Here is a 27,164-nt window from a genome sequence, read left to right on the forward strand (position 1 = left end):
CCTCGTTTTCACCCAACCTTATAACCCCATTTTCCACCACTCCCACCCTTACCTCTACCTTCATCATTCATAATATGTATCTAAATTATATACAAGTACTTTTTTTGTTTACATAACGAATACAATAAAATAAATAAAAATTACTTATTTTTTCTAAAGAATATTTTTCAATATCTTCTTTTCATGTCAAACACATTCTTACCATTCTTGATAAGTAAAAGGAAGAGAGTAATAAATATAAAGTCATCAAAATAAAAATAATTAGTGTAATCATGTTGACCATACTTAAATTGATCTTTTAATTTGAATGGGTATTTGAAATCACATTAGCAAACATCAACATATATAATATCGCTAACCTGTGGACAAATGCACATATATCTCGCCTCACATGTATAAACTCTTAATTATTCACGCATTATTTGTGAGTTCTAATGCTACACAAACTTAATTTTGGCGTTTTCTTCGCTTATTCTACACAATTAACGTTATATATAAGAACACTTCTATAACTTCACCTTTCATTTGAATCTTCTTAGTTAATTACTACTTATTTTAGACCAACTACTAAAAAAATCTCTTGTTATTGTTGAGTACTCATGGGTTTTATGAAAGTTGCTATGTTTTTTCTCTCGATAACGATTGTTTTTAGCTTTTTTATGGCCACTCTCACTGGTGCTGCTGTGTACAAAGTTGGTGATGATGCTGGTTGGACGTTCGGTAGCGCCAATGTTAATTATCGTGTATGGGCTGCAACAAAAAAGTTTCAGGTCGGTGACATTCTCGGTAAGTCCGCCTTGCTCATAACGCTTTTTTTAATTTGTTTTAAATATCAATTTTATTCTGGTATTATTTTTAGATTTGTTAATTTTGAGATCCGATTGAATTCTTGAGTAGAGGTGAAATTATGATTTGAGGTTCGTGAATTTAGAATTTTAGTTATTAATTTCCAAATTAATACTAATTTATATACATTCAATAAATACATAATTTGGACAAAAAATTTACTAAATTCGATCAGTAAAGTACCCTTGTTCTTGACTAACAATTTGTAAGACAAAACTGTTTGGCTTATTCAAGTGATAGAAAAGTAAAAGAAAAGATTTCTTAGTTATTATCTTTCACATAAAGACTATAAGTTAATAGGGAGTTTAAAAATCTTAATTGGATGAATAATTTTTTAGATTTGAAACAATGAGATTAGATTTTATTGAGAAAGTTTCCTTATGATAAACCTAAGCCTTTATTTTTGTGCTTGTAATATTATTGTTGAATGATGACTAAGTAAATTGTTTCCTTTGATTAAAGGTAGATTTAAGATTTAAATCTAATAAATATGAATGTGCAAACTATGTCTATATCTCATTTCAAATAGTTCATAAATATTTTTGACTCTTTTCATGTATGACTTATACAAAAATAAAGATTTGTGATATGTGAATTAATAGAAATCAAAAGTTTCTATACGGTTGAATTTTCATTGATTTTCACGTTAATAATACTGCAGTATTTGTGTATGACAAAACACAAAACAACGTCCTGCGAGTGAGCCTCCATGATTACCATAATTGTAACGCCGCGAATCCCATCAGGAGTTACTCTTCCGGCAACGACTCCATCACCATCATGGGTCCGGGTCACTATTACTGTATTTGTGGTTTTCCGGGCCACTGTCTAACCGGTCAAAAGGTTGATGTCAGGGTACCTAAAGTTTTTCGGCCCAGGGATTTTCCAACTGGAAGCCCAAGCCCAGCTCCTGCAACAGCCTTATCTACTACTAGTGTCCATGTAACTGCACCTGCCCCAGCTAAGAGCAGTGCACCTTCATTGTTCATTAATAATGGGCTTGGGCTTAGCCTTACTTTATTCATGATTGTCATTGGTGCAGATTATGTATTTTAATTTGTACTAGGGGCTAACCCAATGTTGTAGGGTATTAATGGTTATGTATTAAAAAGAATTTTGGGGTTTACCCATTGTTCATTGCTCATGTGTTGGGTTTTAATTAGTGCATTGCGATTTCCTTTTCAGGTGATTAAGGGGTCGTTTGGTTGGGAATAAGTTATCTCAGGATAAGCTATCTTGCGATAAGTTTTATCCCACTATTTATATGAGATAATCCCATCACTATGGTATAAATGGTAGGATAAGTTATCCCAAACTTGGCAACCAAACAAGACACCAAAAATTTATCCCTGAACTGTTTTTTTAATTTCATGTCTATTTATTTTTTTATCCCTCACATCAAACGACCCCTAAAGTTTAAGAAGAGAAACATTCAAGGTATGTGTGGAGGACATACCATCAAAGTCTTAAATATATTTTGTAGAACCCCTTTTCATATTTGGACTATCAAGACCAACTAAATAAGGATATATTAACATGGTAAAAGAATAAATTGACCACACTTTTTGTCCGAAGAATTTTTACTTTATCTTCTAGCAGTCTAAAAAATAATTATAAGCAACTTTCTAAAATAAAATATAAAAGAACTAATAGCTTGGCAAATAAGCCAAATTACTAGTTATACAAGTTAAAATACAATAATATTGAAAATTATTTATATGCTGGTATGAGTAACTAAATTTTATTTCTTACCTCTCATTTCAAGTGACAATATTTGACTAGATATATAATCTAATAATAATATTTTTGGAGCTTCCAATTTAAAATAGATAATCTAATAATAATATTCTTAACAAGTTAACTGATAATCCAAAGTAAATTAATAAATTACATTTATACCATCTAATATATAAAATGATTGGAACACATATTAATGACTAAAATTTCAGACTTTGTACGTCTACGAGCCTGCTTGGCATTGCTACTGAGAGCAGAGAAATATTATTTTTTCAAAAGCATTTTTCTGAAAAATTATTTTAAGAAAGTGCTTATAAAAATAACCAGTTTTAGTAACAATGCCAAACAAGCTCTAAATGCAGGAGCAGAAGAAGCAAAAAAGAAACATATACTTTGGGATTTACCCATTGTTCATTGCTTCTGGGTTGGGTTTTAATTAGTGCATTGTGATTTCATTTTTGGGTGTTTAAGGGTTGTTTGGTTGGGAATATGTAACGACCGAATTTTGTCGTTATAGAAAAGCCAACGGGGAAAAATTTTGAGTCGGAAAACTTTTTCGTAGTAACTTGAAATTTTCCAACCTAGTCTAGATTTGGAAGAAATCGGAGTCTTTGAGGTGTAGGAAAATCTGGTAACAATTGTGTGACTTATTTATGATTTTGATTACATGAGTAGTTAGATAAGTCGTTAAGGAATCCGTACAACTTTACGGAATTGAATTCGGGCGAGTAAAACTCCCGAAATCGATCTTAGTGTGAAGGGGATTTTCTAAGTGTCGTTGGTTAGAGGTGTGTCGTGAAATGGGGGTCTTGGAATTATTAAAATAGCTCACTGTTTCGTGCAAGCCGCTTTGGCGCTGGGTTTTGTCTCTCTGGCGGGGCCACTATAGCAAGTGTTATAAGTTCATATGACTTCTGCAAGAAGGAGCTTTAATGAGGTAACAAACTATGTTAAGAAAGTGGAGGGGGTGAGGCGAGACAGTCAGGCTAAGGTATTGACAAAAAGGGTCAAGAACTCGGGTAACTTTCCAGGTTCTTACCCAAGGGGGTCTAGAAGGCCAACGCTTGCAGCCAAGCCTATTCAGTCTGATATGCCCGCCTCTGCAGGTAATTACTCAGTAACTAAATCTCATAATTTGATTCAAGCTAGCCAGGGAGTCGCGCATTCAATGGGCGGCATGTCATCTTTTGATCATACATATAACAACTGTGGTGAACCTGGGCATATGAGGAGAGATTTCCCCTACCCACGTGTGTTAGATTCCGTGCAGCAGCAGTCTAGAGCAGTGGTACCCGCGGGAAATTGTAATAATGGTCGAAGGCGTCCACAAGGTGGGCGAGGGGGTAACCAGCGAGGCCGTGGAGATAGAGGAAATGGTAATGCAGGCAGGGGTAATGTGCAACCAGACAGAGAAATGGCTCGTCAAGATGATAGGGCCCAGTGTTATGCCTTTTCGAGTAAGAATGAGGCAAAGACGTCTGACGCGGTGATCACAAGTACTATTTTTGTTTGTAACCGGATGACTAATGTGTTATTTGATCTGGGTTCTACTTATTCATATGTATCCGTGCGATTTGCCTCAGAATTTGCTATGATTTTTGATATACTTGATGCCCATATCCATGTTTTACCCCAGTTGGAGAGTCAGTCATAGTCGCCCATGTCTATTGTGTTTGTCCTATTTTGTTTATGGATTTTCAGGCCTGGGTTGATTTGGTGATTTTGGATATGACTGATTTTGATATAATCTTAAGCATGACTTGGTTGTCCCCCTATTATGTGGTGCTTAATTGTAATACTAAGTCTATAACTTTAGAAATTCCGGAAAGGAAAAAATTAGAGTGGGAAGGGGTGTACAAGCCTAAGCAAGCTAAGATCATATCCTCTATTAGGACTAGAAAATTGGTAGAGCAGGATTGTTTGACTTATTTGGCTCATGTTAGGGATGTTAAGGTTGAGACTCCATCTATTGAGTTTATTCTTGTGGTGTCAGAATTTAGAGAAGTGTTTTCGAATGACTTGCATAGTATGCCTCCAGATAGATATATAGATTTCTGCATTGATTTAGAGCTTGGTACGCGCCCCATTTCTATCCCTCCATATCACATGACTCCAGAAGAATTGAGAGAGCTTAAGGCTCAAATTCAAGAGCTTCTTGATAAGGGATTTATCGAGATTTAAAGCGAATTTATTGGTGGCTGGGTATGAAGAATGATATAGCGGAGTTTGTGGCTAAGTGTCAAAATTGTCAACAAGTAAAGTATGAGCATCAAAGGCCTGTAGGGTTGCTTCAAAGAATGTCAATTCTGAATGGAAGAGGGAAAAGATAGTCATGGATTTTGTGGTGGGACTTCCCAAGACTTTGAGGAAGTTTGATTCTATTTGGGTAGTGGTTGATAGATTGACTAAGTCAACCCATTTTATTCCGGTAAGAATAGATTATAATGCCGAACAATTGGCTAAAGTTTATATAAAGGAGATAGTAAGGTTGGATGGGGTGCCCCTCTCTATCATCTCAAATTGTGGTACCCAATTCACATCCAAGTTTTGGAGGAAGTTACATGATGAATTTGGCACACAACTCACTTTTAGTAGAGTCTTTCATCCACAGACAGAAGGGCAGTCGGAGAGGACTATTCAAGTGTTAGAAGACATGTTTAGGGCATGTGTGATTGATTTTGAAGGGCATTGAGATAAGTTCTTACCTTTGTGTTAATTTTCTTATAATAATAATTATCACTCTAGCATAGATATGACACCATTTGAGGAATTTTATGGGAAAGAATATAGATCACCCATAGGTTGATTCGAAGATAGAGATGTGAAACCTTTAGGGGTTGATTTAGTGAAGGATGCTCAAGATAAGGTGAAGAGTATTTAAGCTAAATTTTTAGCAGCCTAGAGTAGACAAAAGAAGTATGCGGACCATAAGGTAAGAGACATGGCGTTTCAAACCGGTGATAATGTTCTTCTTAAGGTATCACGTATGAAAGGGGTAATGAGATTCGGCAGGAAAGATAAGCTAAGTCCGCGATACATTGGTCCTTTTGAGGTTCTTGAATGTGCAAGACTGGTGGCGTCTAGATTGGCTTTACCTCCTAATTTATTGGGTGTTCATTCAGTATTTCATGTGTCAATATTGAAGAGATATCATGGTGACAGGGAATATATCATTAAGTGGGACTCAATTGTGTTAGACAAAGACTTCCAATATAAGGAGGAACCGATTGCAATTCTTGATCGTGATGTGCGCAAGTTGAGGACCAAAGAGATTAAGTCTGTGAAGGTTCAATAGAAGCATCGTCCAGTTGAGGAAGCTACTTGGGAAACCGAGAGGGACATGTGAGACAGGTATCCCCAATTGTTCGTCGATTCAGGTACTACTTCATTCCTTCCTTAGCCTATTTTTCCTAAGTTTGTCACTCGGGAACGAGTGATGGGTAAATTGGTATCTATTGTAACGACCGGATTCCGCGTTATAGAAAATTCAATGGAAAAAAATTTGGGGTCGAAAATCTTTTTCGTCGTAACTTGAAATTTCCCAACCTAGTCCAGATTTGGATGAAATTGGAGTCTTTGAGGTGTAGGGAAATCTGGTAACAATTGGGTGACTTATTTATGATTTTGATTACATGAGTAGTTAGATAAGTTGTTAATAAATCCATACGACTTTACGGAATTGAATTCGGGCGAGTAAAACTCCCGGAATCGATCTTAGCGTGAATGATATTTTCTAAGTGTCGTTGGTTAGAGGTGTGTTGTGAAATGGGGGTCTTGAAATTATTAAAATAGCTCATTATTTCGTGCAACCCCTAAACAACTTTATTCTGCACTTTTTGATTTTTAGAGCTAAGGACGTATTGGAATGGGTAATTATCGATGGGGGAGGGTTTTGATCTAGATTCGAAACAACCCTATTTTGGATACTTGGGATCATGTGTATGATCTAGGGTTATTAGAATTGTTAGTAATCCGGGTAATTAGTGATTGTTTATTAATTCCCGTATTATATTGATTGTTTGTAGACCAAGAACAAGTGGAACGAATCCGAAAAAGGGAAGGATCAAGTTTCTTAGGGTTTCAAGCTTGTTTTGAGGTAGGTGATGGTTGTGATTCTATGATTGTGTGATGTATGTGTGTTCTTGCTTCATTATGATACTAGTATGTATGTGAATGTTGCATTATTGATCACGCTTGTTGTAAATGAGATAGAGGAATGATGAATGTCATGATTCATGACTAAATTGTATGAACTTGAGAAGATACTTGTGATTGTGATTGTGATTGTGGTGAATTGAGTGGATCGGTTGCCACGTTTCGGCATAACTAACTTAGATCAGTTGTCATGTTCCAGCATAAATATTGGATCGGGTACCACGTTCTGGTATACTAACTGTGTGGGTTTGGGTTCCATGAGAGGATCAATGACTTGTCATAATTGTGTATCTTGAGAAATGTGAAGTTGTTCGTTGTTCATAAATGTTGATAATATTATATATGTTCGATATATACATATGTTTATAATGTGGTATTGACTTGCTTATGTTACACTTAGTGGGATAATCGTGTGATCCTACCAGTACATTGTGGTTGTGTACTGATACTGCACTTGATCTTATTTTTGTTGAGTACAGGGCATCTTTCGGCGGCAATTGACAAACCTCGCTTAGAAGATCAGTGATCGTTCAAATTCAAGGGTGAGCCAATTCTTTCGGGCTGCCATGGGTTCTCTTTCGTCTATGTCCACCATTTCGGACTTAGACTTTCTAGTTAGTTATTAGTGCATTAGTTGGGGTTGTATCCCTTCTTGTTTAGACTTGTTGAACTTTAGATGTTTTCGTACATTGACTTTCAGGTTCTAGGTGTTTCTTCTGCATTTGTTTAGTTGATAGACTTTTGTTTGGAGTTTATGGGAACTCCCTATTTCATTCTTTAGTATTTAACTTGTTACGTATCCTTAAATGCTTTAGTTTTTGGTTTAGTTGCTTGGTTTGGGTTGTAGTAGTGGTTCTCCCACGGAGAATTAGTGTGGGTGTCAATCACGACGGTCTGGGTCGTGACAGAATAAGTTATCTCAGGATAAGCTCTTCGGTGATAAGTTTTATCCCACTATTTATATGAGATAAGGTATCCCATCACTATGGTCGATAAGTTTTATCCCACTATTTATATGAGATAAGGTATCTCATCACTATGGTATAAATGGTGGAATAAGTTATCTCAAATTTGACAACTAAACAAGACACTAAAATTTTATCCCTGAACTGTTTTTTTTATTTCAAAACTATTTATTTTTATCTCTCACACCAATCGACCCCTAGAGTTTAAGAAGAGAAACATTCAAGGTCTGTGTGGAGGACATACGATCAAAGTCTTAAAAATATTTTGTAGAACCCCTTTTTCGTATTTGGATATCAAGACCGACTATATAAGGATATATTGACATGGTAAAAGAATAAATCGACCACACTTTTGTCCGAAGAATTTTTACTTTATCTCCTAGCTAGTCTAAAAATAATTAGGATAAATTACCTATATACACATCTTTATTTTCCATAATTTCCACCATTCCCTACCATTTCAAAATATTTTCAAAATCCCTTATTTTTCTTCAATTCTCAAGTCAAACGGATACATAAGTATTTCAGCCTTAACACATGATTTCCTTCCCTTTTTCACTCCTTTAGTCTCTCCCTAATTTCACTTTACAATGTTATCAGTTACAATTTTCATATCAATTTTATTTTCAAAAGGATTCTCTACAATCTTATTAGTTACAATTTTCAAAAGGATTCTCTATAATCTTATCAGTTACAATTTTCAAAAGGATTCACTACAATCTTATCAGTTACAATTTTCATATAAATTTGATTTTCAAAAGGATTCTCTATAATCTTATTAGTTACAATTTTCATATCAATTTGATTTTTTTTCCTAATTTTTTCTTGTTCATATTTTTCTAATATATATGTGTTCAGATTTTTAATGTATCTAGATGTGTTTGTTTTTTAAATTAATGTGTAATGTCTTCGTTTCAACATTATGATACATTACAATTTCATTATGTACAATGTATCGTGTTCAAATTACTAAATTATCTTACGGTTATAGTTTGGTATACATTAACTAGATTTTTAATGTATCTAGTTAATTTTGTTTCTTAAATTAATGTATAATATCTTTGTTTCAACACTATGATACATTACAATTTTATCATACACAGTGTATCGTGTTCAAATATTAATTTTGATACTTGATATAAAATTTCTACTAAATATATCATTTATCATGTATCTAGGTGTTTCTATGTATCGGATACACAACATTCTATTCTTGCATGAACAAATACACAATTTTTTAGACATGATACATAAATTCGAATTAACGCTAATTGTATCTGATACTTAGCAACTACCAGATACATAAATAGTAATGTATTGATAAATCTATCCATCTCGGAAATAAAATTCAGAAAGTGATTACACAAAATTATAAAAGGTATGGATCTCTTTAGAGTTTATGTTTGTTGTATCAATCCATAACGGATACATTGAAAATCCAAACTCTTGATTCTTCACCTCAACGATGTATCAAATCTCCAAATTTTTCCTTAACTCATCGATCTTTAATTCAGCTGCAATGGTTGATTTGAGATTCACAAATCAATATTTTGACCAACAACCATTTCATCACTTTTGTATCATTCATACCTCACCTCACTTTCTCAGATTTCGAAAGGATTTGCTTCAGATTCCGGAAGGATTTCCTTCTACTATATATCGGATTTTCAAGTTTTCCTCATCTCATCGATCTATTGCAATGGTGGATTTGAGATTCATAAAAGAAATTATTTGTCCAACAATTATTCATTATGTATCTTATCAAATTTTCGATAAATTTGAATCTGATTTGAATGATTATTCGATGAACATGAGACGATGAATAGAGAGAAAAAAATGAATTTTGAATTTGTTGATTCTGGAAGGATTTGCTTCTGATTGAATTGTTTGAAGCTAGGAGGATTTGGAAGAGAATTGAGAGAAGAAAATTTGAATTTTGAATTAATTGAAGCAGTTACCATTTGAGAAAGATTAACAATAAATTGATTAGCGTGATTTGGGGAACTCACATTCAAAATTGATTACCTTTCCTTTAAAAGTGTAACTGAATTTCTTTTAATGTATTGGAATTAATGTATCCGATTTGTTTGCTATGTATCCGGATAACACTGATTTTGAGGAATTTTTGTAAATTGAAAAGGAGTAGAGATACAATGTAATTTAGGTCTTTACACTATGGGATTTAGGTAAGTTATACAAATAATTATAAGTAATCGTCTCAAATAAAATAAAAAAAGAACTAATAGCTTGGGAAATAAGGCAAATAACTAGTTATACAAGTTAAAATACAATAATATTGAATAAATTATTTATATGCTGGTATGAGTAACTAAATTTTATTTCCTACCTCTCATTTCATGTGATAATATTTGACTAGATATATAATCAACTAATAATAATATTATTTAGAGCTTTCAATTTAAAATAGATAATCTAATAATAATATTCTTAACAAGTTAACTGATAATCCAAAGTAAATTAATAAATTATATTCATACCGTCTGATATATAAAATGATTGGAACACATATTAATGACTAAAATTTCAAACTTTGTGTGTCTAAGAGTCTGTTTGACATTGCTGGTGGGAGCCGAGAAACACTTATTTTGACAACAATATTTGTTTTGAAAAATTAGGTGTTTGGCAAACTTGTAAAGCTACTTTTAAATGGAAGCCGAAGCAGTTTTGCTGTTGTTGGGAAGATAGAAGCAGAAAATTATTTTTTTTCAAGACTAAAATATTTCTCTCTCTCTCTCTCTCTCTCTCTCTATATATATATATATATATATATCTTATTAATTTATTAACATATTTCATATGTTTGGTTAATTTCATTTAATAATTTTATTTTATTTTTTAATATAATAAATTTATATTTTATTTTACGTTTATGTATTATTATTTTATTTATTATTTGTAGAATTAGAAATAAAGGTAACAACAATAATTTTGCAAGATTAGAAAAAAAGAAAAAAAATAACAATTAAAGATTTCAACCCTCCGGAAAAAAATGTGTAATATTGATTGAAAATTTGAATATGAATATTTTAATTTAATAAAAATAAAAATAAAAATTTAATTAAATTTTTTTGTAATAGATGTTTAAACTAGTTTGTCTCCATAAAATAATTTTAATATTAAAAGTACATTCATACTTGTCCTTTATCGTAATTTGACTCTCAAAAATACTGCTTTTTAAAAAGGGAAAAGGGTCTGAAAAATACTTCAACTTTGGCAGAAATTGCTGTTACGATACCAAACTTTATGGACCTTTTATCCTCTTGCACTATTTAATGGTGTATTTTAAAATTATATGTGTCCACGTGGACATAATAAATATTGCATCATTGTAAATAGTAATGTGTCCACGTGGGCACATATATATCTTTAAAATACACTATTAAATAGTGCAGGTGGGTAAAAGGTCCTTTCCAAAGTTCGGTATTATTACAAGAATTTCGGTCAAAGTTCGGATATATTTCAGACATTTTTCCCTTTTAAAAAAGATTAGTCAAACACAATTTGCGTATAAAAACACTTTTTAAATGAATTAGCCAAACACAAATTATTTTTTTCAAAACCATTTTTCAAAAAAATTAATTTAATAAAGTGCTTATGAAAATAAACAATTTTTGGAAGTAATGCCAAGCAGACGCTAAATGCAAGAGCAGAAGAAGCAAAAAAGCAAAAACATATACTTTTGCCTTAAAACTTCTTCATACGGGGTATTTGTGAATTATTATATTTTAATTATGACGGGGTATTACTTGAAGGAGGCATCAAAAATAGGACACTTTAAATTATAATTTAAAATGATGAAATTTTTTTTTCACTTATGAATCAAGTTTTATATTTTAAATAACTTTAAAATCACAATTTGAAGTTTGAAATCTTACTTTGAAAAATTAAAATTTGAAATTAAAATTAAAATTTGTGTAGATTTCATAAACAAAAGTCAAAACTCAAAATTGATGTCCCAAATTTTATTGCCGGTTGAAATGACAGATGTAACCAGTAATATATTATATGTGATATTAACTTTAGAAGGGGAAAATAAGGAAAGAAAATCATGGATTAAATAAAAATTAATTGAGCTACCATAAATCACACCTGCATAAAATGGAAAATTCTAATAAAATATGTTTTTTTTCCAAAAATAAACAATAAAACTGATTGTTATATACAGCTACTAGACACCCTCATTCACTTACCATTCGAAAATTATTTTTATTATATTTGTGCCTCCCAATATTTTTTTTCCCACTAATTAGCTATGATTCTTTCAAAGTTAACCATGTTTTTATTCTTGATGATTTTTGTATTTTGTGGTGTATCAATGGGTGAAGTGTATAAGGTTGGTGATTCTACTGGATGGACACACAATGGTCACATTGACTACAAATCTTGGTCTTCCAATAAAAATTTTCATGTTGGAGATTCCATTGGTAAGTAGTTGTATCTGTATACTCCATCTGTTTCAATTTATGTGGCATATTTAAATTTTAAAAGTCAAATAATTTAAATTTGATCGTGAATTCAAGTATGGTATCTTTTTAAGCGTTTGGGTTCGTGGGAGACTAGACTAGAACGAATTGTAGATAAAAGTATTTGAAATTAAAAAAATAATTGGATTTAGGATCTATATATATTTGCCTTAAAAATGTTTATATCTTTTTTTATTTGTTTAGGATATAAGAGTTAATAGTAATGGTTGATATGTTTATTTTTTTCACCCAAAAAGATTGAGAACAAAGAAAAAATAATTAAGACATAGGTAGATCTATTTTTTTTCCCGTCCCACTTATAAAACCTTGAATGCAAAAGCAAAATAGGCCCACATAAAATTCAATAAACGGTCTTTGTGAAGTGTTTATGTGTTTGATTTTTTTGTGTTTTCATTTGGTGTATGATATTTGTTCACACTAATTAATTCAGATTCACGTTGTGTAAAATCCATTAGGCAAACACTTGATACTATAATTTTTTCTATTCTCTTGAACTTGAAATTCCTAGTAAATGATGGAACAATTCTATTCAGAGTCTATCCTAAGCAAATTTACTAAACTAATGTTATTATTAAGATCTGTTTTAACTTTTGACAATGTATTATTTTTTATTTACTTTTTAAAACGATATATTGTGGTATTTTATATGAAAAATTATTGTTAAAATATCAGTAATTAATCATAATTTATCAAAGAAGAAAATAGAATCTTATTTATTACTCTAGTGCTAAACTTTCGCCTATTTCGTTATAACATAAGCTTTTTCCAAAGGAAAATATTCCTCTATGAGTTCATTTCTGGATTTTCCCTATAAACCTTAAATAATATTGTTTCTAAAAGAATGATTTAACTAATATGTACTAATAACACAATTTAATTTAGAAGATTACAAATTAATAGCTCTTATAATAAAGAAATTAAATCTACCTATGACGGCGTAATTATTCATTACATCATTGATGCATAAAATTGAAACCCTTAAGGTATATATTTGAGCCTGGTGATTGTATGTGGCTACGTCACTGATGTTACTAATTGCGATATTTTTTTTTGATGTTGATGTATAGCCTTAATTATTATTTTGTACAGTGTTTGAATACAAGCAGCACATGGACAACGTGGTACGAGTTACACACAAAAACTTCAACACATGCAATGCCACAACAACTTATGCCACATTCAACACTGGAAATGACACATTTGTGATAAAAAGGCCAGGCCATTTCTACTTCATTAGCAGCTTCCCTGGCCATTGTCAAAATGGCCAGAGAGTTGACATTCGGGTTCCGAGGCCCACAAAATCATCACCTTCTCCTTCTCCGTCACCAACACCACCACGAGCACCTTCATCATCTTCCTCTCCTCCTCCTACGGAGCCAATTACTCCGTCATCAACACAAGCACCTGCACCATCACCAAGTGGATCCTCAGAGATGTTGTTTTCGATCAAACTTTGGTTGTCCATGCTTCTAATAGTTGTAGTTGCTATCGTTTAATTATTTTCCTAATATTTACTCTTTAAAGACGGTTTTATTTTTTCGATTTTAAGTAGGCATGTTATGATTTTATATCGACATTTATTGCTCCTTTTTGTGGGATACTAGGCTATTTCAATTTGAAATAATATATTAATGATTGTCTATGTTTGGTAATATCGGTTCTTATTTAGCAATTGGATTTGAATTTTCGATACGTAATTCTTAGTCATATTTATAAGGGAAAATTATGCAAAATAACAAACATTTAGTCTATATTAGATACCTACGATTTAAGAAAATTATAATTTGCGGTTAAAGTTTTTTCAATTCTTGTTATTTGCTTGATTTGTATAAATTTAGAATATGTATAATTCGGTTTCTGATTGTATAAAGCCATAATTTTGTATATGCTTACCCTAGCTAATTTGTATATGATTTATGAAAAATTCATAATAATTACCCTAATTGTATATTAGAAAGCGAAATATACAAATGAAGTTCTGAAAAATTCCTAAATGTATAAATATAGAATTGGTATATACTTACCAAGCGAAATATACAAATGGACAGAAATATACAAACAGCAACCTCCATAGCAAACGGAAATATGGAGTGCAATTATCGAAATTGTAGCTGTAGAGCCTTACTATGTCTAATATGTTTGCTATTTTCGAAATTTTCTCTTTATAATTATATGTTTATTGTTCGTTTTTGTGGGATACTGGGCTATTTCAATTGGAAATAATATTGATGATGGTCTATGTTTGTTAATGTAGGTTCTTATTTAGTAATAGGGTGTGAATTTTCCTTGAAGATTTACCCCATGAAAAATAGGAGGAAAACTTCAATAAAATGTATATTGAGTCAAAATTTCTTACCAAAAACAACTCAATTATCACTTATTATTTAAAATCGTCATTGGCTTAATTCTTCTGTCTATCAAATTTTATGATTCAAGTTGATTTATTCTTTAATTTCAAGTGGATATCATTCTGCTTTAATCTTCTCTGAGTTGAAAATTGTTTGTAAATTTGTATGAAGTAAAAAGTACTGCTACTGTGGACACTAACTAATTGAGGAAAAAGGTTTATTCGGGTTTAAACTTTGATGAATCATTTCGAGTGAATAAAATCTCAATAGATTCGAAATATTGATAGGAGCTCATATATAAATTTTGGAATTGTTTAGAGAAGATTTAAGTTGGTTGAGATTAAAAGACTCCATGTTCATCCGTCAAAGCTTCTTCAAAGCTTGATTTTAAAATTCAATATACAACAAACGTGAATCACTTCGAGCGAATAATAAATCAAAAGATTTGAAAGCTCATAGCTAAAACTTTCGGATTGCTTTGAGGAGAATTGAGTTTGTCAAAATTGAAAGAAAAAAAAACAGTTTGCAATGTATAAATATATTATGTAGATGTATACATATGTGATACATAATTATACATCATAAATAATATTGATACAGTACATTTGCATATGAACATTTTGTTGAATTTTTTTTGTTGTTGTTGTTATCGGTACAGTTACGTAAGAATCACATATATATGACCTATTCAACTAACCCAAGTTTGACCTGCCCATATATTATTTCAATCCACATTAACTCCACAATTCAGTGTATTTAAAAGTTGTATTGATATTTATTTAAAATTAATTCATGATAATTCTTGTTAAAATTTTCTAATTTAATTCTCGATAACAATCATACTGGAAAGAAGAGTATGGTTTGTTCAATAGCATTGGAGAACAAAGTGATTTTTTATGATAGAATGTTGTTGTTTGTTTCGCCACATTCTCTGATTAAGCACTACGTTTCGATTCTTCGAAATGAGCAGACGCCTTGTCTCATTTTCAAGAATGTCATGGCTGATCTTGGTAGATTGCTTATGTATGAAAATTCAAGAGATTGGTTGCCTACCATAGTCCATAGTGTTATTCATATTTATGATATGATCATGAATTTTAACAAATATTTATGGTAGATATAATCCCGTTTAATTATTCATATTTATGATATGATCATAAGTTTTGACAAACAGTGTGAGTTATTAGTCGGACAATTTCCAAACAAATGAAGCAAAGTTTCACTTTTTGGCCCAATCTAATGAGCCCAAGTCCAGCTCTATAAGAAGCCCAAGTCCAGATATGCCCTTAATGTGAAATGAAAAACTTACATAAATCTCATTAGTTTAGGAGTTTATTACTTAGATATACTGTAATTTGTAATATTACGTAATATTAACATATTTTAATGCGTCCATATACTTACAGATACATGTATTTGGGGATACATGAGGTCAAAATTAGGTGTAATTTGTTTTAAGTACATTGTATCCAAGTGGATTTGCATGTATTTGGGATACATAATAAATCTCGCTCGCCTTTCTCATGTCTTAGCTCACTACTCTCCTATGTATTTGACATCTCATATACATGTGAAACACACCAAATACATATATGTACCTAGTGTGTATCTAGTGTGATCCGCATGAATATGAGATACATAACAAAATCTTACTCGCCTCCCTTCCCATTTCGCTCGCCTCTCTTCTTATTTCAGTGTATTTGGTAGAAAAAATATATGTATCTAAGTGTATCTGCCTCAATATATGAGTAGAAAACTCTTAATTAGTAATAGGATACTTAATATTTTGAAAGTATAAGTAATAATAATAATAATAATATATATATATATATATATCATAGTAAAATATATCTAATTATTTAGTTTCTCTATGTGAAATTAAGCTAATTTATCCTTTGCTTCCTAATATGAATAATAGTCAGTTGGGAGAGACCATTTGACATTGTTCTTTCGAGATACTTGGCAATTGATCGGTGAATGGGTTTCTTGTGTTTATTTTTTGTATTTATATTCCTCAATAATAGGACCGATAAATTTGATTTAATATCCATTACAAATGTTATTCTAGTTATCCAATTTGTCAGTGGTAAATTAAATTTGCTCAAAGTAGAATTAAATTATGTAAATTTAATTTTTCCTCAGAGTAGAATTAAGTTATGGTCGACATGAAATCCAATTAATGAAACGTGCAAAAATATGTCACAATTTTTTTTTAAATCATAGTTAAACAATCCAATTAATAATTAAGACAACGGAAGTGTATGAAAAAAACTTGTAAAACTTAATCCTAAACCCTAACTTTTACTTTAAAAAATCACTAATAAGTGCTAATTAACACTAATCAAGATGGAAAAAAAAAATCTGAATTTATGCAGAAGTAATAAGTCGTGTAGTGAGCAAAGTTTTAAAGCTAATAGTTGCATCCACCTTCTTTTCAACGCCAACAAGTTTCACTAAATCAACTTTTCGAACTTTCACCTTGCCCAAATTTATTGGAATTGGAATTGTAGCCCTCCCTTTCACTACTTGACCCATAGAAGTTCCTGGATCGTTATAGCAATTTTCACAAACAATCATCAACTTCAAGTTCTGGCCAATAGGATTACTATTAAAATGTATCTCTATCTCCTCATTCCACTTTGGCGTTGGCTTTCCTTTTCTCCACTGCGTGCTGAACACTCTTCCACTCTCATCGCTCACAATCACACGATAAAATAACCTACAATCAAATGAATCGGGGAAGGTTTCGTTCAATAAAATAATATTCGAAGCACTTTCTATTAAAAGTTTCATCACATACGCTTCTCTACACTTATTGTTGTAGACGTATTTTTCTTTTCCTCTTGAAAAATCCATCAGCCTAGACACGAAGTAAAGAAACGTATTTCGGTTTTAATTTGGTTGTATATAATTTATTAATATATAGTAGTGCTGCTAAAAAAATATATTCAGAAATAAGTAAAATAGAGACTTCTAAAAAGAAAAAAAAAAAGACCTTATGTAGTTGAACTATACAACTACTAATCAATTTAAGGTAAATATTCTCTAAATCTTGTCTAGCTGTGTGGTACAAAGAACTAGGATGTTGCAAAATAAAAATAAAAATAAAAAATAAAAAGAAAAATAACACAAGAATTTAACGAAATTTAATTTAGCTAGGTCTAATCTTCTCTAAATCTTGTCTAGCTGTGGCTAGGTTTAACTTTAGTATTGTCCATCCACTAAGTACGATCTGTCAATTAAAAAAAGTTATATAATATCCCAAATAAACCTTACTTTAAAAAAATTATAGTATTAGGCAAATGCCTCTGCTATGCACGGCCCAAGTCATCTAGTATCCCAAATAAACCTTACTTTTAAGCAAAAAAATTACATTAAAGTAAATATGTGATTTGTATCTATATTGATTACTATAATTTAAAATATTATAATTTGTAGCTATATTTAGTATTGTATAAAAAAATCTCTCTCCTCCCACTGCCCTCTATCTCGCCGTCTCTCTCCTCTCTCTCCAGCCCAAATAACTATAGCGTAAAAAACATTCAACATAATATGACACCTGTATTTTGTATTACGTATCAGATGTATTTGTAATCTATATCAATTGTATTTTGTATTATGCATCAATTGAATACGTATTTTATATCAATTGTAATACAACAATTTGTATTCTCCCAATTGTGTTCGTTGATACAAATTGTGTTCGTTAATATAATTGCAATTATATTTTATATAGGATACAAATCAATTGTATTCAGACAATTATATTTGTATTATGAATCAATCGTATTTGTATTATGTATCAATTGTATTCGTGATACAACAAATACAACATGTATTCATACTCTCTCCTCCCTCTCTCGATCTGGCTCGCAATGTAGCTAAATACAATAGTTTTTAATATAATTGTATTCATTTTGATACAAATCAGTTGTATCAATTGTATTTGTGATTCAACGAATACAATAAGTATTCAAACCTCTCTCCTCTCTCCCCATATCTCACTCGCCTCTCTCCTCCCTCTCTTAGTCTCGCTCGCCTCTCTCTCCCTATCATGTAGCTATAATTCGTAATTAAGTAAAACTACAACTATAGATCTCTAATTAAGTCCAAACTATAGTAATTTTTTAAAATTCCCCTTTAAAATTATATTCTTAAACATTCACAATTGATATTAGGAGTATCAAATTAATGAATGAAGGACACAATTATTTTTGCATACATTTATTAACTTAACCATGGTTAATTCCTAGATACTCTCACCATAGTTTTATCACTTGATTGTTACGTTCTTTATTTGATTTTAAAAAGTTTATAAAAATTCCTAAAAATTAATCGGGTATATGTAAGTTTTTGCCAACCAATATATATCACTAGAGTTGTCAAAAATGGCCAACTCAGTCCCTCGTGGGCCAAGGAATTTGATAGGGTAGGGAGGGCCGGACCTTCATTTGGAAGGGCCTGAAAATGCTCAATCCAATCCGACCCTAGAAGGGCTCAATTTTTCATTTTTTTTCTTTTCAAGCTTGAAGTTCTATAACATTAAGAAAATGAGAAGATTTTCAAATCAAATATGGCAAACAATGGTGTTGTTTCAATAAACACTAGCAAAGAATCTAGTGTGATTAACATGTATCTAGGATACTCGATACGCGAGATGCATGTATCTGGTGTGACGCATCATAGATACGCGAGCGAGATAAGAGAGGGGCAAGCGAAATGGGAGGGATGCGAGGGCACATGACTTGTCTTGTATCCTAGATACATGCAAATCCAAGTGTATAGAGTGTATCTAGAACAAATTAACCTAATTTTAAGTCCATGTATCCCGAGATACATATATCTGGACGTGTCAAAATCTTGTAAGATTCGTAATATTACAACATAGTGTGCATTTAAGTAATAAGCTCATATATGAGGATTTGTAAGTTGTTCTTAAATAAATGTTTTGGCCCATGGGCCGACCCCAATCAAGTCTCAAGGGCCAATAGCTTATAAGGATCGGGCTTATAAATTTTAGTTTTAAATGGGCTTAAAAAATCTTAGAGAAAATGACATAAATAGTCCCTTAACTATAGGAGTAGGTCTAAAATGATCCCTTAACTATACACTTAACGGATTTAGTCCTTTAACTATTCAAAAACTTATCAGCTTTGGTCTCTTAACTATACACTTACTGGTTTTAGTCCCTTAACTATAAACTTACCGATTTTAGTCCTATAAGTATTCAAAAACTTATCAGGTTTGGTCTTTGTCCATTTTTTAAATACAAAATTGCTTAGGTTTATATTAACGGAAACCATGTCTCGAGAAATTAAATCCTTTAGCAATTTTTTCTATTGTTTCTCTCTCTCCGTTACTTTTTCTTCAAATTAGCATGATGCAAAGAACCTTAACCTCAACGATTTAAAATAAAATTCACGAGGAAAGAAAATATAAGTCATAATTTTATTCAACGGAGGATAAAATGAAGCATATTATTGCTACTAATGACTTGAATATGCTAAACTTTATTATAAAAAGGAAAAAAAATTATTACCCGTTAAATCCAAAGTTTGTACTCCAACGACTTCATTGAACGAAATTTGTTTAATTTTTCATAAATTGAAATTTATAAAATGATAGATTTATAATTTCTTTTAATTTTTTTAAATAGATCAATTTTATTATTCTATTCATTTTATTTTACGTAAAGAAATTTGAGTAAATAAAATAAAATCCTCACTGATTAGCATATTCATGTGCGGATTCAAATCATTAACAACAATTATATGCTTAATTTTATCCTCATTGAATAAAATTAGGAATTATATCTTCTTTTCTCATTAATTTTATTTTGAATCGTTGACGTTATTGTTCTTTTCATAAGAGTAGTTTGAAAAAAAGAGCGGGAATAGAGAAACAACTTAAAAAAATGGGTTAAAGATTTAATTTCACGAAGATTTTCGTTAATATAAACCTAAGCTATTTGTATTTAAAAAATGGACAAAGACCAAATTTGATAAGTTTTTGAATATTTAAAGGACTAAAATCGGTAAGTTTATAGTTAAGGGACTAAAACCGGTAAGTGTATAGTTAATGGACCAGAGCTGATAAGTTTTTGAATAGTTAAAGGATTAAATCCGTTAAGTGTATAGTTAAGGGACCATTTTAGACCTAGTACTCCTATAGTTATGGATTGGATTGGACCGGCCCCATAGACTAAGGCCATTTAGATGGCTCTATATATCACTATTAAACTTTGGAAACTTTTTAGTATTTCTGGTTATGTTAATTAAATCCTTTTCTACTACTGATAAATGCCAATTTTATGGCGTCTAAAACTTGCATTTGCTTTAGGAAATTTGAGGATTCGTTACGCAATTAAAGTAAAAAGTTAAATGATGGTTAATAAGTAGTTAAGCAAAACTCTAAATAAAGTTTGCGTACTGTCTTTTATCCAATTTACATCGTGAAACTTTGTCTAATCTTAGGAATCTTTATAAAATATAAACCATAATTTTCGGAGTAAAAAGTAATCATTTAAAAAATGAAAGTGACTAATTGTTTTATAAACATACTTGATTGTGAAGAAACAACAAAAAATAATGTAATTATTTAGTCCCCTATATGTCTTCGTCTTAGTAAAATTTGGTCACACGCAATTAGTGATGTCTAAGATCAATGAGATAGCTTTCATATACTCTTAATTGTTAATTAGTTACATGATGACTAGTGATCACCATTACAATTGAAAACTAAAAGCTTTCCTACTAATTATAGCACGCATGAATTAAAGACGTAACATTACCTAACAATGTATGATAAACATCAGCAATTACCTAACTTTTGCTAGACTTCAAAGTCTCTCTTTAATTATTTTCCTCATTCGTAGTCCGATATTCATATTAAAATCTGATTAAATCAAAATTTACATATTAAAGAATACATTTCTTCTGACGACACTCTCAATACAAAAAATTTCATTCCTAGAGACTCAAATACGAGAGATTTGATTAAAATAGAGGCCTGGAGGGATGCCAATCATCGAACCACAACCATATCATTGACTTCAAAGACTTTTTCCATCAAAGATAGTTATTCACAAGGGAAATGAGGTACCAAACAAGGTATAGGTGCCATAACAGCCACTAATATTTCAACTTGTAGCAGTGAAAATAGCATTACTTGACCAAATTTTACGAGACTATAGGCTTCTGATTTTGTGAAACTTGCAATGACTTCTGAGTACTACCTATGATTGATTGACGCTGTAATCGGCCTAAAGTTTGAATTAATCGGATCAATAAATTTTTATATATATTGTAAAGGAAGATAAATGGTATAAGATTTTACGTACATAAAAATTATTCTATACTGTTTTTAGTTACCATTCCCAAAGTAATGACAAATATAATTGCTTGGGATAAAGGAGATTGTTACTATAGTAACAAGTAACAAAAATCTACTCTTTCCGTCCCCAAATACTCACTACTACTCACTACTAAAAACAAAGATTTTTCCCATCACAAAATTGTCTTGTAAGACATGATTTTCTGACCCTATTCATATCGAATCAGGTCACTGAGATAATCCATGGTGAAAAATGAATTTTCATTGAAATACTAGTAGTTAGTTATATAATTAATTTAGTAGTGAGTTATATAATTAATTTGCTTTTCAAGAATTAAACTACATGGAAATTTGCAATTTATAGAATTTTTTGTTACTTTTCAAAATATTAAATTATTATGATCTTATTTTACTTTGAAAATTAATTAAATTAGTGTTTGGTACGGAGGAAAAATATTTTTCATGGAATATGTTAGAAAACTAGTTGGTTTCTAACTTATTTTCTAATGCTTGAAATATTTTCTAGTGTTTGATTGATCAATAAAAGTAATTTTCTAGAAAATATCTTTTATTTATAGTTAGAGAATAGATAATATTTTCTAGGAAAATAATTTCTTACCTAGATATTTATTCTGATAAATCACTCAAACATGAGAAAATGATATATCAAAACACAGTAGAAAAATGAAATGTGAAAGTATGTTTGAGAAGAAAAAAATTAAGAATTTGAGAGCAAGAAGCAAGGCAGACAATTCTCGTTTTGTTTATTGGCACGCACGTCCTTGTTAGGATAATCTGGTCTAAACAAAGCTCATTAACGCGCTTTATTAAAAAATAACTTATCGCTTTTGTCTCTTTTACTCTTTTAAGTATACATAACTAATAACAATTAGTTTTTTAATAAAAAAAATAATAACAATTCTAATTAATTATTAGGCAGTCCAAATGCTGAAATAGTTCAATGAGATAATTATGATCTTGTTGTGTGTTGTTAAAAGGATATTCTCATTTACACACCTATGTATCAATATGATGTGAAAGATTTTCTGATCAATTGTTGAAGTAGTTTCTAATGTAATAACTTTCGCAATTAGTACATTTTTTTAGTCACTGCTAGCTATTCTCTGCCTCAAATATATGCTAATTGGTATATTGTCATTATTTGAGCTCTTTTTCTTTACTATATGGTTTTATGTACGTTTTATATCAAAATTAACAGTATTCTGTCTGTTTGCACAAATCTTAATTTTATAGTTAAAAATAATCAAAAAATTAATAACTTTTTTTCGATTCATTACTCATTGAGTTTAAATTCAGTTCGTCATAAGGCTTGGTCTGACTCTGAGAAAAGAAATTCCTGTGTTTAGGTCCCTACTAAGCAGAATTCATAATGTGTCGAAAAGTCTCACATTAACAATGACGACTCAATAATTGAAAATACTCAAACTTGATAAACTGATAATTATAATTAAGAATGAAAAAGTGTTTACCAGCCATTCTACCGCAATCATACATCTTTCTTGGTAAGGAAAACCATATTGAACAAGCTAATCACATATGTAATTCATTTTAACTTCTTTTTCACCGTTCAATAAAACTTACTGAGTACGTATTTAATTGTACTAATAGTAGCTAGGGAGAAAAAAAAAAAAAGCATATAAAGGTCAAACAAATAAACAATACAGAAACAAAATAGAAATAGTAGTAAACAAATGAAAAGACTGTCACTACCCCGGAATCCGATGAAAGCACGTCTTTTGGACGTGCATCCTCCGCGGAAACACGTGACCTTTATTCTTTTTTTAATCAACAAAAATACAAAGGGCAAACCCATTAACTCAAATTTTCAACTCTCCCCTTAATAATTATAAAATAAAATAAAGATACATTAATTATTTAAATAGTACTACTCAAAAAAGACCTATAGATCGAATCATCTTTATTTTCCCTTTCTCAGCCTGACTATTGTTCAATATTAAAAATTACTATAGAAACTACTCAAAATAAGTAAATAAGTATTCTCTTGTGTCCCTAATTATTTGTCCATACTTATTAAGAAAATAATAATTGACATAGTAAATTTATTATTTTACCGCTATTAATTATGAAGTAAATGAATTAAAAATTTATTTTTTTTTTAAAATTATATATTTTTCAATGTAATTAAATGAGGGTATAATAGGTAAAAAAATTGTCCTTTCTTGATTTGTCAAAATGAATAAGTAATTAGGGATAACTAAAAAAAGAAAAAGTGGACAAGTAATTAGGAACAAAAAGAGTAACAAGTAAAATAATTCGATGCACTATTATACAGGATCTCAAAACAGACCCAATCACAAAAACTTATTATATATAATTTTATCTTACATTTCTATTAAAGACTATTTCTAACATTTGAATTCGTAACTTGTTGAACAGGTGACAATAACTTTACCAGTAAAAATAATGTAACACCCAAATATGAATAAAGAAGGAAAAAAAGAAAAGAGAAAAACAACTAGCACTATGAGTCAAAGCAAACGTGTAAGCAGTAGAAAAAACTTGAAAGTGCTAAACTTGGTTATATATAACGTATAACCAACTATCTTTTTGGTGTGTCCTTTCCCATTGTTTTAACTCTGCATCACTCTCTCTCTCTCTGTTTTTGGCAGACTGTGCGGAGAGCATACTGCACAAATTATATTTCTGTCAGTCACAACAAATTAACAAAATTAAAAAAAGGAATACTCACAGCAATTTCTCATCACCATTAATGCCTCTCCGCAGAATATCGTGAGCTTTTTCCTCTTTCACGTTTTTCCATCACTCTGAAGAGTTTCCAGCATCGATCTGATTTGCTTCTTTTGCTGTTTGTTCAGTGATGGACTTCAGTAAGATATCGCTGGAAATCTTCTCAAAGCTGGAGCAGAAATGGTTGTATCACTACGAAGGGAAGAAAACTCGTGTTCTCAGTATTGATGGTGGTGGAACTACCGGCATTGTTGCCGGTGCTGCATTGATACATCTCGAAAACCAGATCTGTGCTAAAACTGGTGATCCTCACGTTAGAATTTCTGATTTCTTCGACATTGTTGTTGGTACTGGTATAGGTGCTATCTACGCTGCAATGCTTGTTGTTGATGGAGGCGACGGCCGTCCGTTGTTCACGGCGAAGGATGCCGTGAAGTTTGTGAAGGAAAATCAGTCGAGGCTTTTTAAGGCTAAGAAAGTCGGTGTTCTCCGTCGTAAGAAGAGGTTTTCAGGGAAGAGTATGGAGAAGGTGTTGAAGGAAGTGTTTAGAAGAGAAGACGGCAAAGCGTTAACATTGAGGGACACGTGTAAGCCTCTACTTGTACCGTGCTTTGACCTCAACAGTTCTGCGCCTTTCGTCTTCTCCAGAGCTGATGCTATCGAGTCCTTCAGTTACGATTTTGATCTATGGAAAGTATGCCGTGCCACGTCAGCAAATCCGTCCATGTTCAAGCCGTTTAATCTCGAGTCCATTGACGGAAAAACCTCTTGCCTCGCCGTTGACGGCGGTCTCGTCATGAACAATCCCGCTGCTGCAGCCGTCACTCACGTTTTGCACAACAAACGAGATTTTCCTGCCGTCACCGGCGTCGATGACCTATTGGTTCTCTCTCTAGGTAACGGTCCGTTAAACTCAACGACAAACTTGAAAATGAGAAATGATGGCTACTGCTCTCCATTATCCGTCGTCGGAATTGTCTTTGACGGCGTTTCTGAAACCGTTGACCAAATGCTCGGAAACGCCTTCTGCTGGAACCCCAATGATTACGTTAGAGTTCAGGTATTCCAATTTCTCTTTGAATCTAAATTAATTCAGATAAAAATTAAAAATTCTTTCTAAACTGAAGTATATTAGAATTTGTAACTTTTTTCCATATATTAAAATGGGAAATCTGGTACTCTCGAAATTGTCGGTCCCAATTCACTTCAAAATATTACTCTCTATTTCACATCTTATGGTTCAAAATTCAAGATTAATGTTTAAAAATTTTCTTTATTTATCTTTCCCTTTGATATTTTTTATAAAATAAATTTGATTGCTTATAAAGTTACATTTATAATTGTGCGCAAATTCGGGATTAGTATTTGAGAGAAAAATGAGATTGAAAAGGTTGACGTGTGTCAGCGTTAATAACGGGACATGTTATTATGGACAGGCGACCGGGTATGCAAGTGGAGGAGTGGGACGAGGAGTTGAGGAGGCGTTAGAAGAAAGAGGAGTGGAGTCATTGCCATTTGGCGGTAAGCGGTTACTGACGGAGACTAACGGACAGAGAATCGGGGGTTTGGTGCAACGCCTTGTTGCTACCGGAAGAAGTAGTGTGCCGCCAAGTCCATGCAAGGATGTTGCCGTTAGTCCTCTAAGAAACGGACGTTAAGTCAATTCTCCTCGTCATTCTGTTCATTTTGTACTAGTAATACTTTTTGTCAGTTTACGACTTTTAACTGTCTAGTACTACTACTTGTGGTACCAATTAATTAATCCATATATGTTTAGATCTTAAAAATGTTTTGAAATCAAAATGAGTTATTTGGAGTTTTTTTCGGCTGTTTGATTGCCTGAAATCTAGTAGTACTAAAATAGAGTAAAGAGAAAGCTAAACTTGTTATTGATGGGTGTCACGCGGGAGCTACTGAGAAGCTTCTTTAATTGCTTTAAAATTCCTCTTTAAATGAGTTTCACTTGAACATTGAGCACAATTACCACACCTTGGTAAAGAAAAAAATGTTAGTTGGGACTTCATTATACTCTCCCATTTTATATTAGTTGATCATTTTCTTTTTATTGGTATATTAAAAAAATTAAAAGATAATTTTTCTAAATAACCTCTTGAATAAATTTTTGGTATATTTTAGTGAATTACAAGAGTAATATAGAAAAAAATTAATAGAGACAATTCAAAATGAAAATATTTATAGAGACCATGAAATTATGAGATAAATAAAATGAAAATATATAATTTTACGTTAAATCAAATTGTACCACATAATTGATTACATTTTATTAACTTAAAGTTTGCATTAATGGTGGAAAATTGTAATGAGAGCCGGTAGGTGGTCAGCAGTAAAAATGTGGTGCAGTTGCTTGAGACAATATTAGTGCGGTGTAACGGATACAATCAAAATTGCAGAAGCTATAAATTGTAATGTACCAAAAATAGCTATTAATTCTATCATGCCAAACGGTCCTGCTCTATACTTTTATTTACTTCCCTAAATTAAAAAGGATGTGGAAATATTTGAACCATCATATTCCAGGCTGTCTC

General features: G+C 31.4%; 4 protein-coding genes across 4 annotated transcripts in view; 3 read left to right on the forward strand and 1 right to left on the reverse strand.

Moving 5' to 3' along the window:
* Window positions 1–26,398, reverse strand: part of LOC125870523 (uncharacterized) — a 225,067-nt gene extending 198,669 nt beyond the window's left edge. Inside the window, exon 1 of the mRNA XM_049550980.1 lies at window positions 26,394–26,398. The gene's annotated coding sequence lies outside the window, so the exon portion shown is untranslated. The remainder of the gene's footprint in view (window positions 1–26,393) is intronic.
* LOC125870529 (mavicyanin-like) lies at window positions 600–1,902 on the forward strand. Its single transcript, XM_049550986.1, has 2 exons — window positions 600–786; window positions 1,508–1,902. Exons 1-2 carry the CDS (start codon window positions 600–602, stop codon window positions 1,900–1,902), a joined length of 582 nt encoding a protein of 193 aa, XP_049406943.1.
* On the forward strand, window positions 11,977–13,704 carry LOC125870528 (mavicyanin-like). Its single transcript, XM_049550985.1, has 2 exons — window positions 11,977–12,148; window positions 13,298–13,704. The coding sequence occupies exons 1-2, from the start codon at window positions 11,977–11,979 to the stop codon at window positions 13,702–13,704; spliced, it is 579 nt and encodes a 192-aa protein (XP_049406942.1).
* Window positions 24,522–26,438, forward strand: LOC125870518 (probable inactive patatin-like protein 9). Its single transcript, XM_049550968.1, has 2 exons — window positions 24,522–25,678; window positions 26,055–26,438. The coding sequence occupies exons 1-2, from the start codon at window positions 24,749–24,751 to the stop codon at window positions 26,274–26,276; spliced, it is 1,152 nt and encodes a 383-aa protein (XP_049406925.1). The 5' UTR covers window positions 24,522–24,748; the 3' UTR covers window positions 26,277–26,438.
* The last annotated feature ends 726 nt before the right edge of the window (window positions 26,439–27,164 follow it).

Source organism: Solanum stenotomum, chromosome 7, assembly GCF_019186545.1.
Source record: "Solanum stenotomum isolate F172 chromosome 7, ASM1918654v1, whole genome shotgun sequence".
Taxonomy (NCBI): Eukaryota; Viridiplantae; Streptophyta; class Magnoliopsida; order Solanales; family Solanaceae; genus Solanum; species Solanum stenotomum.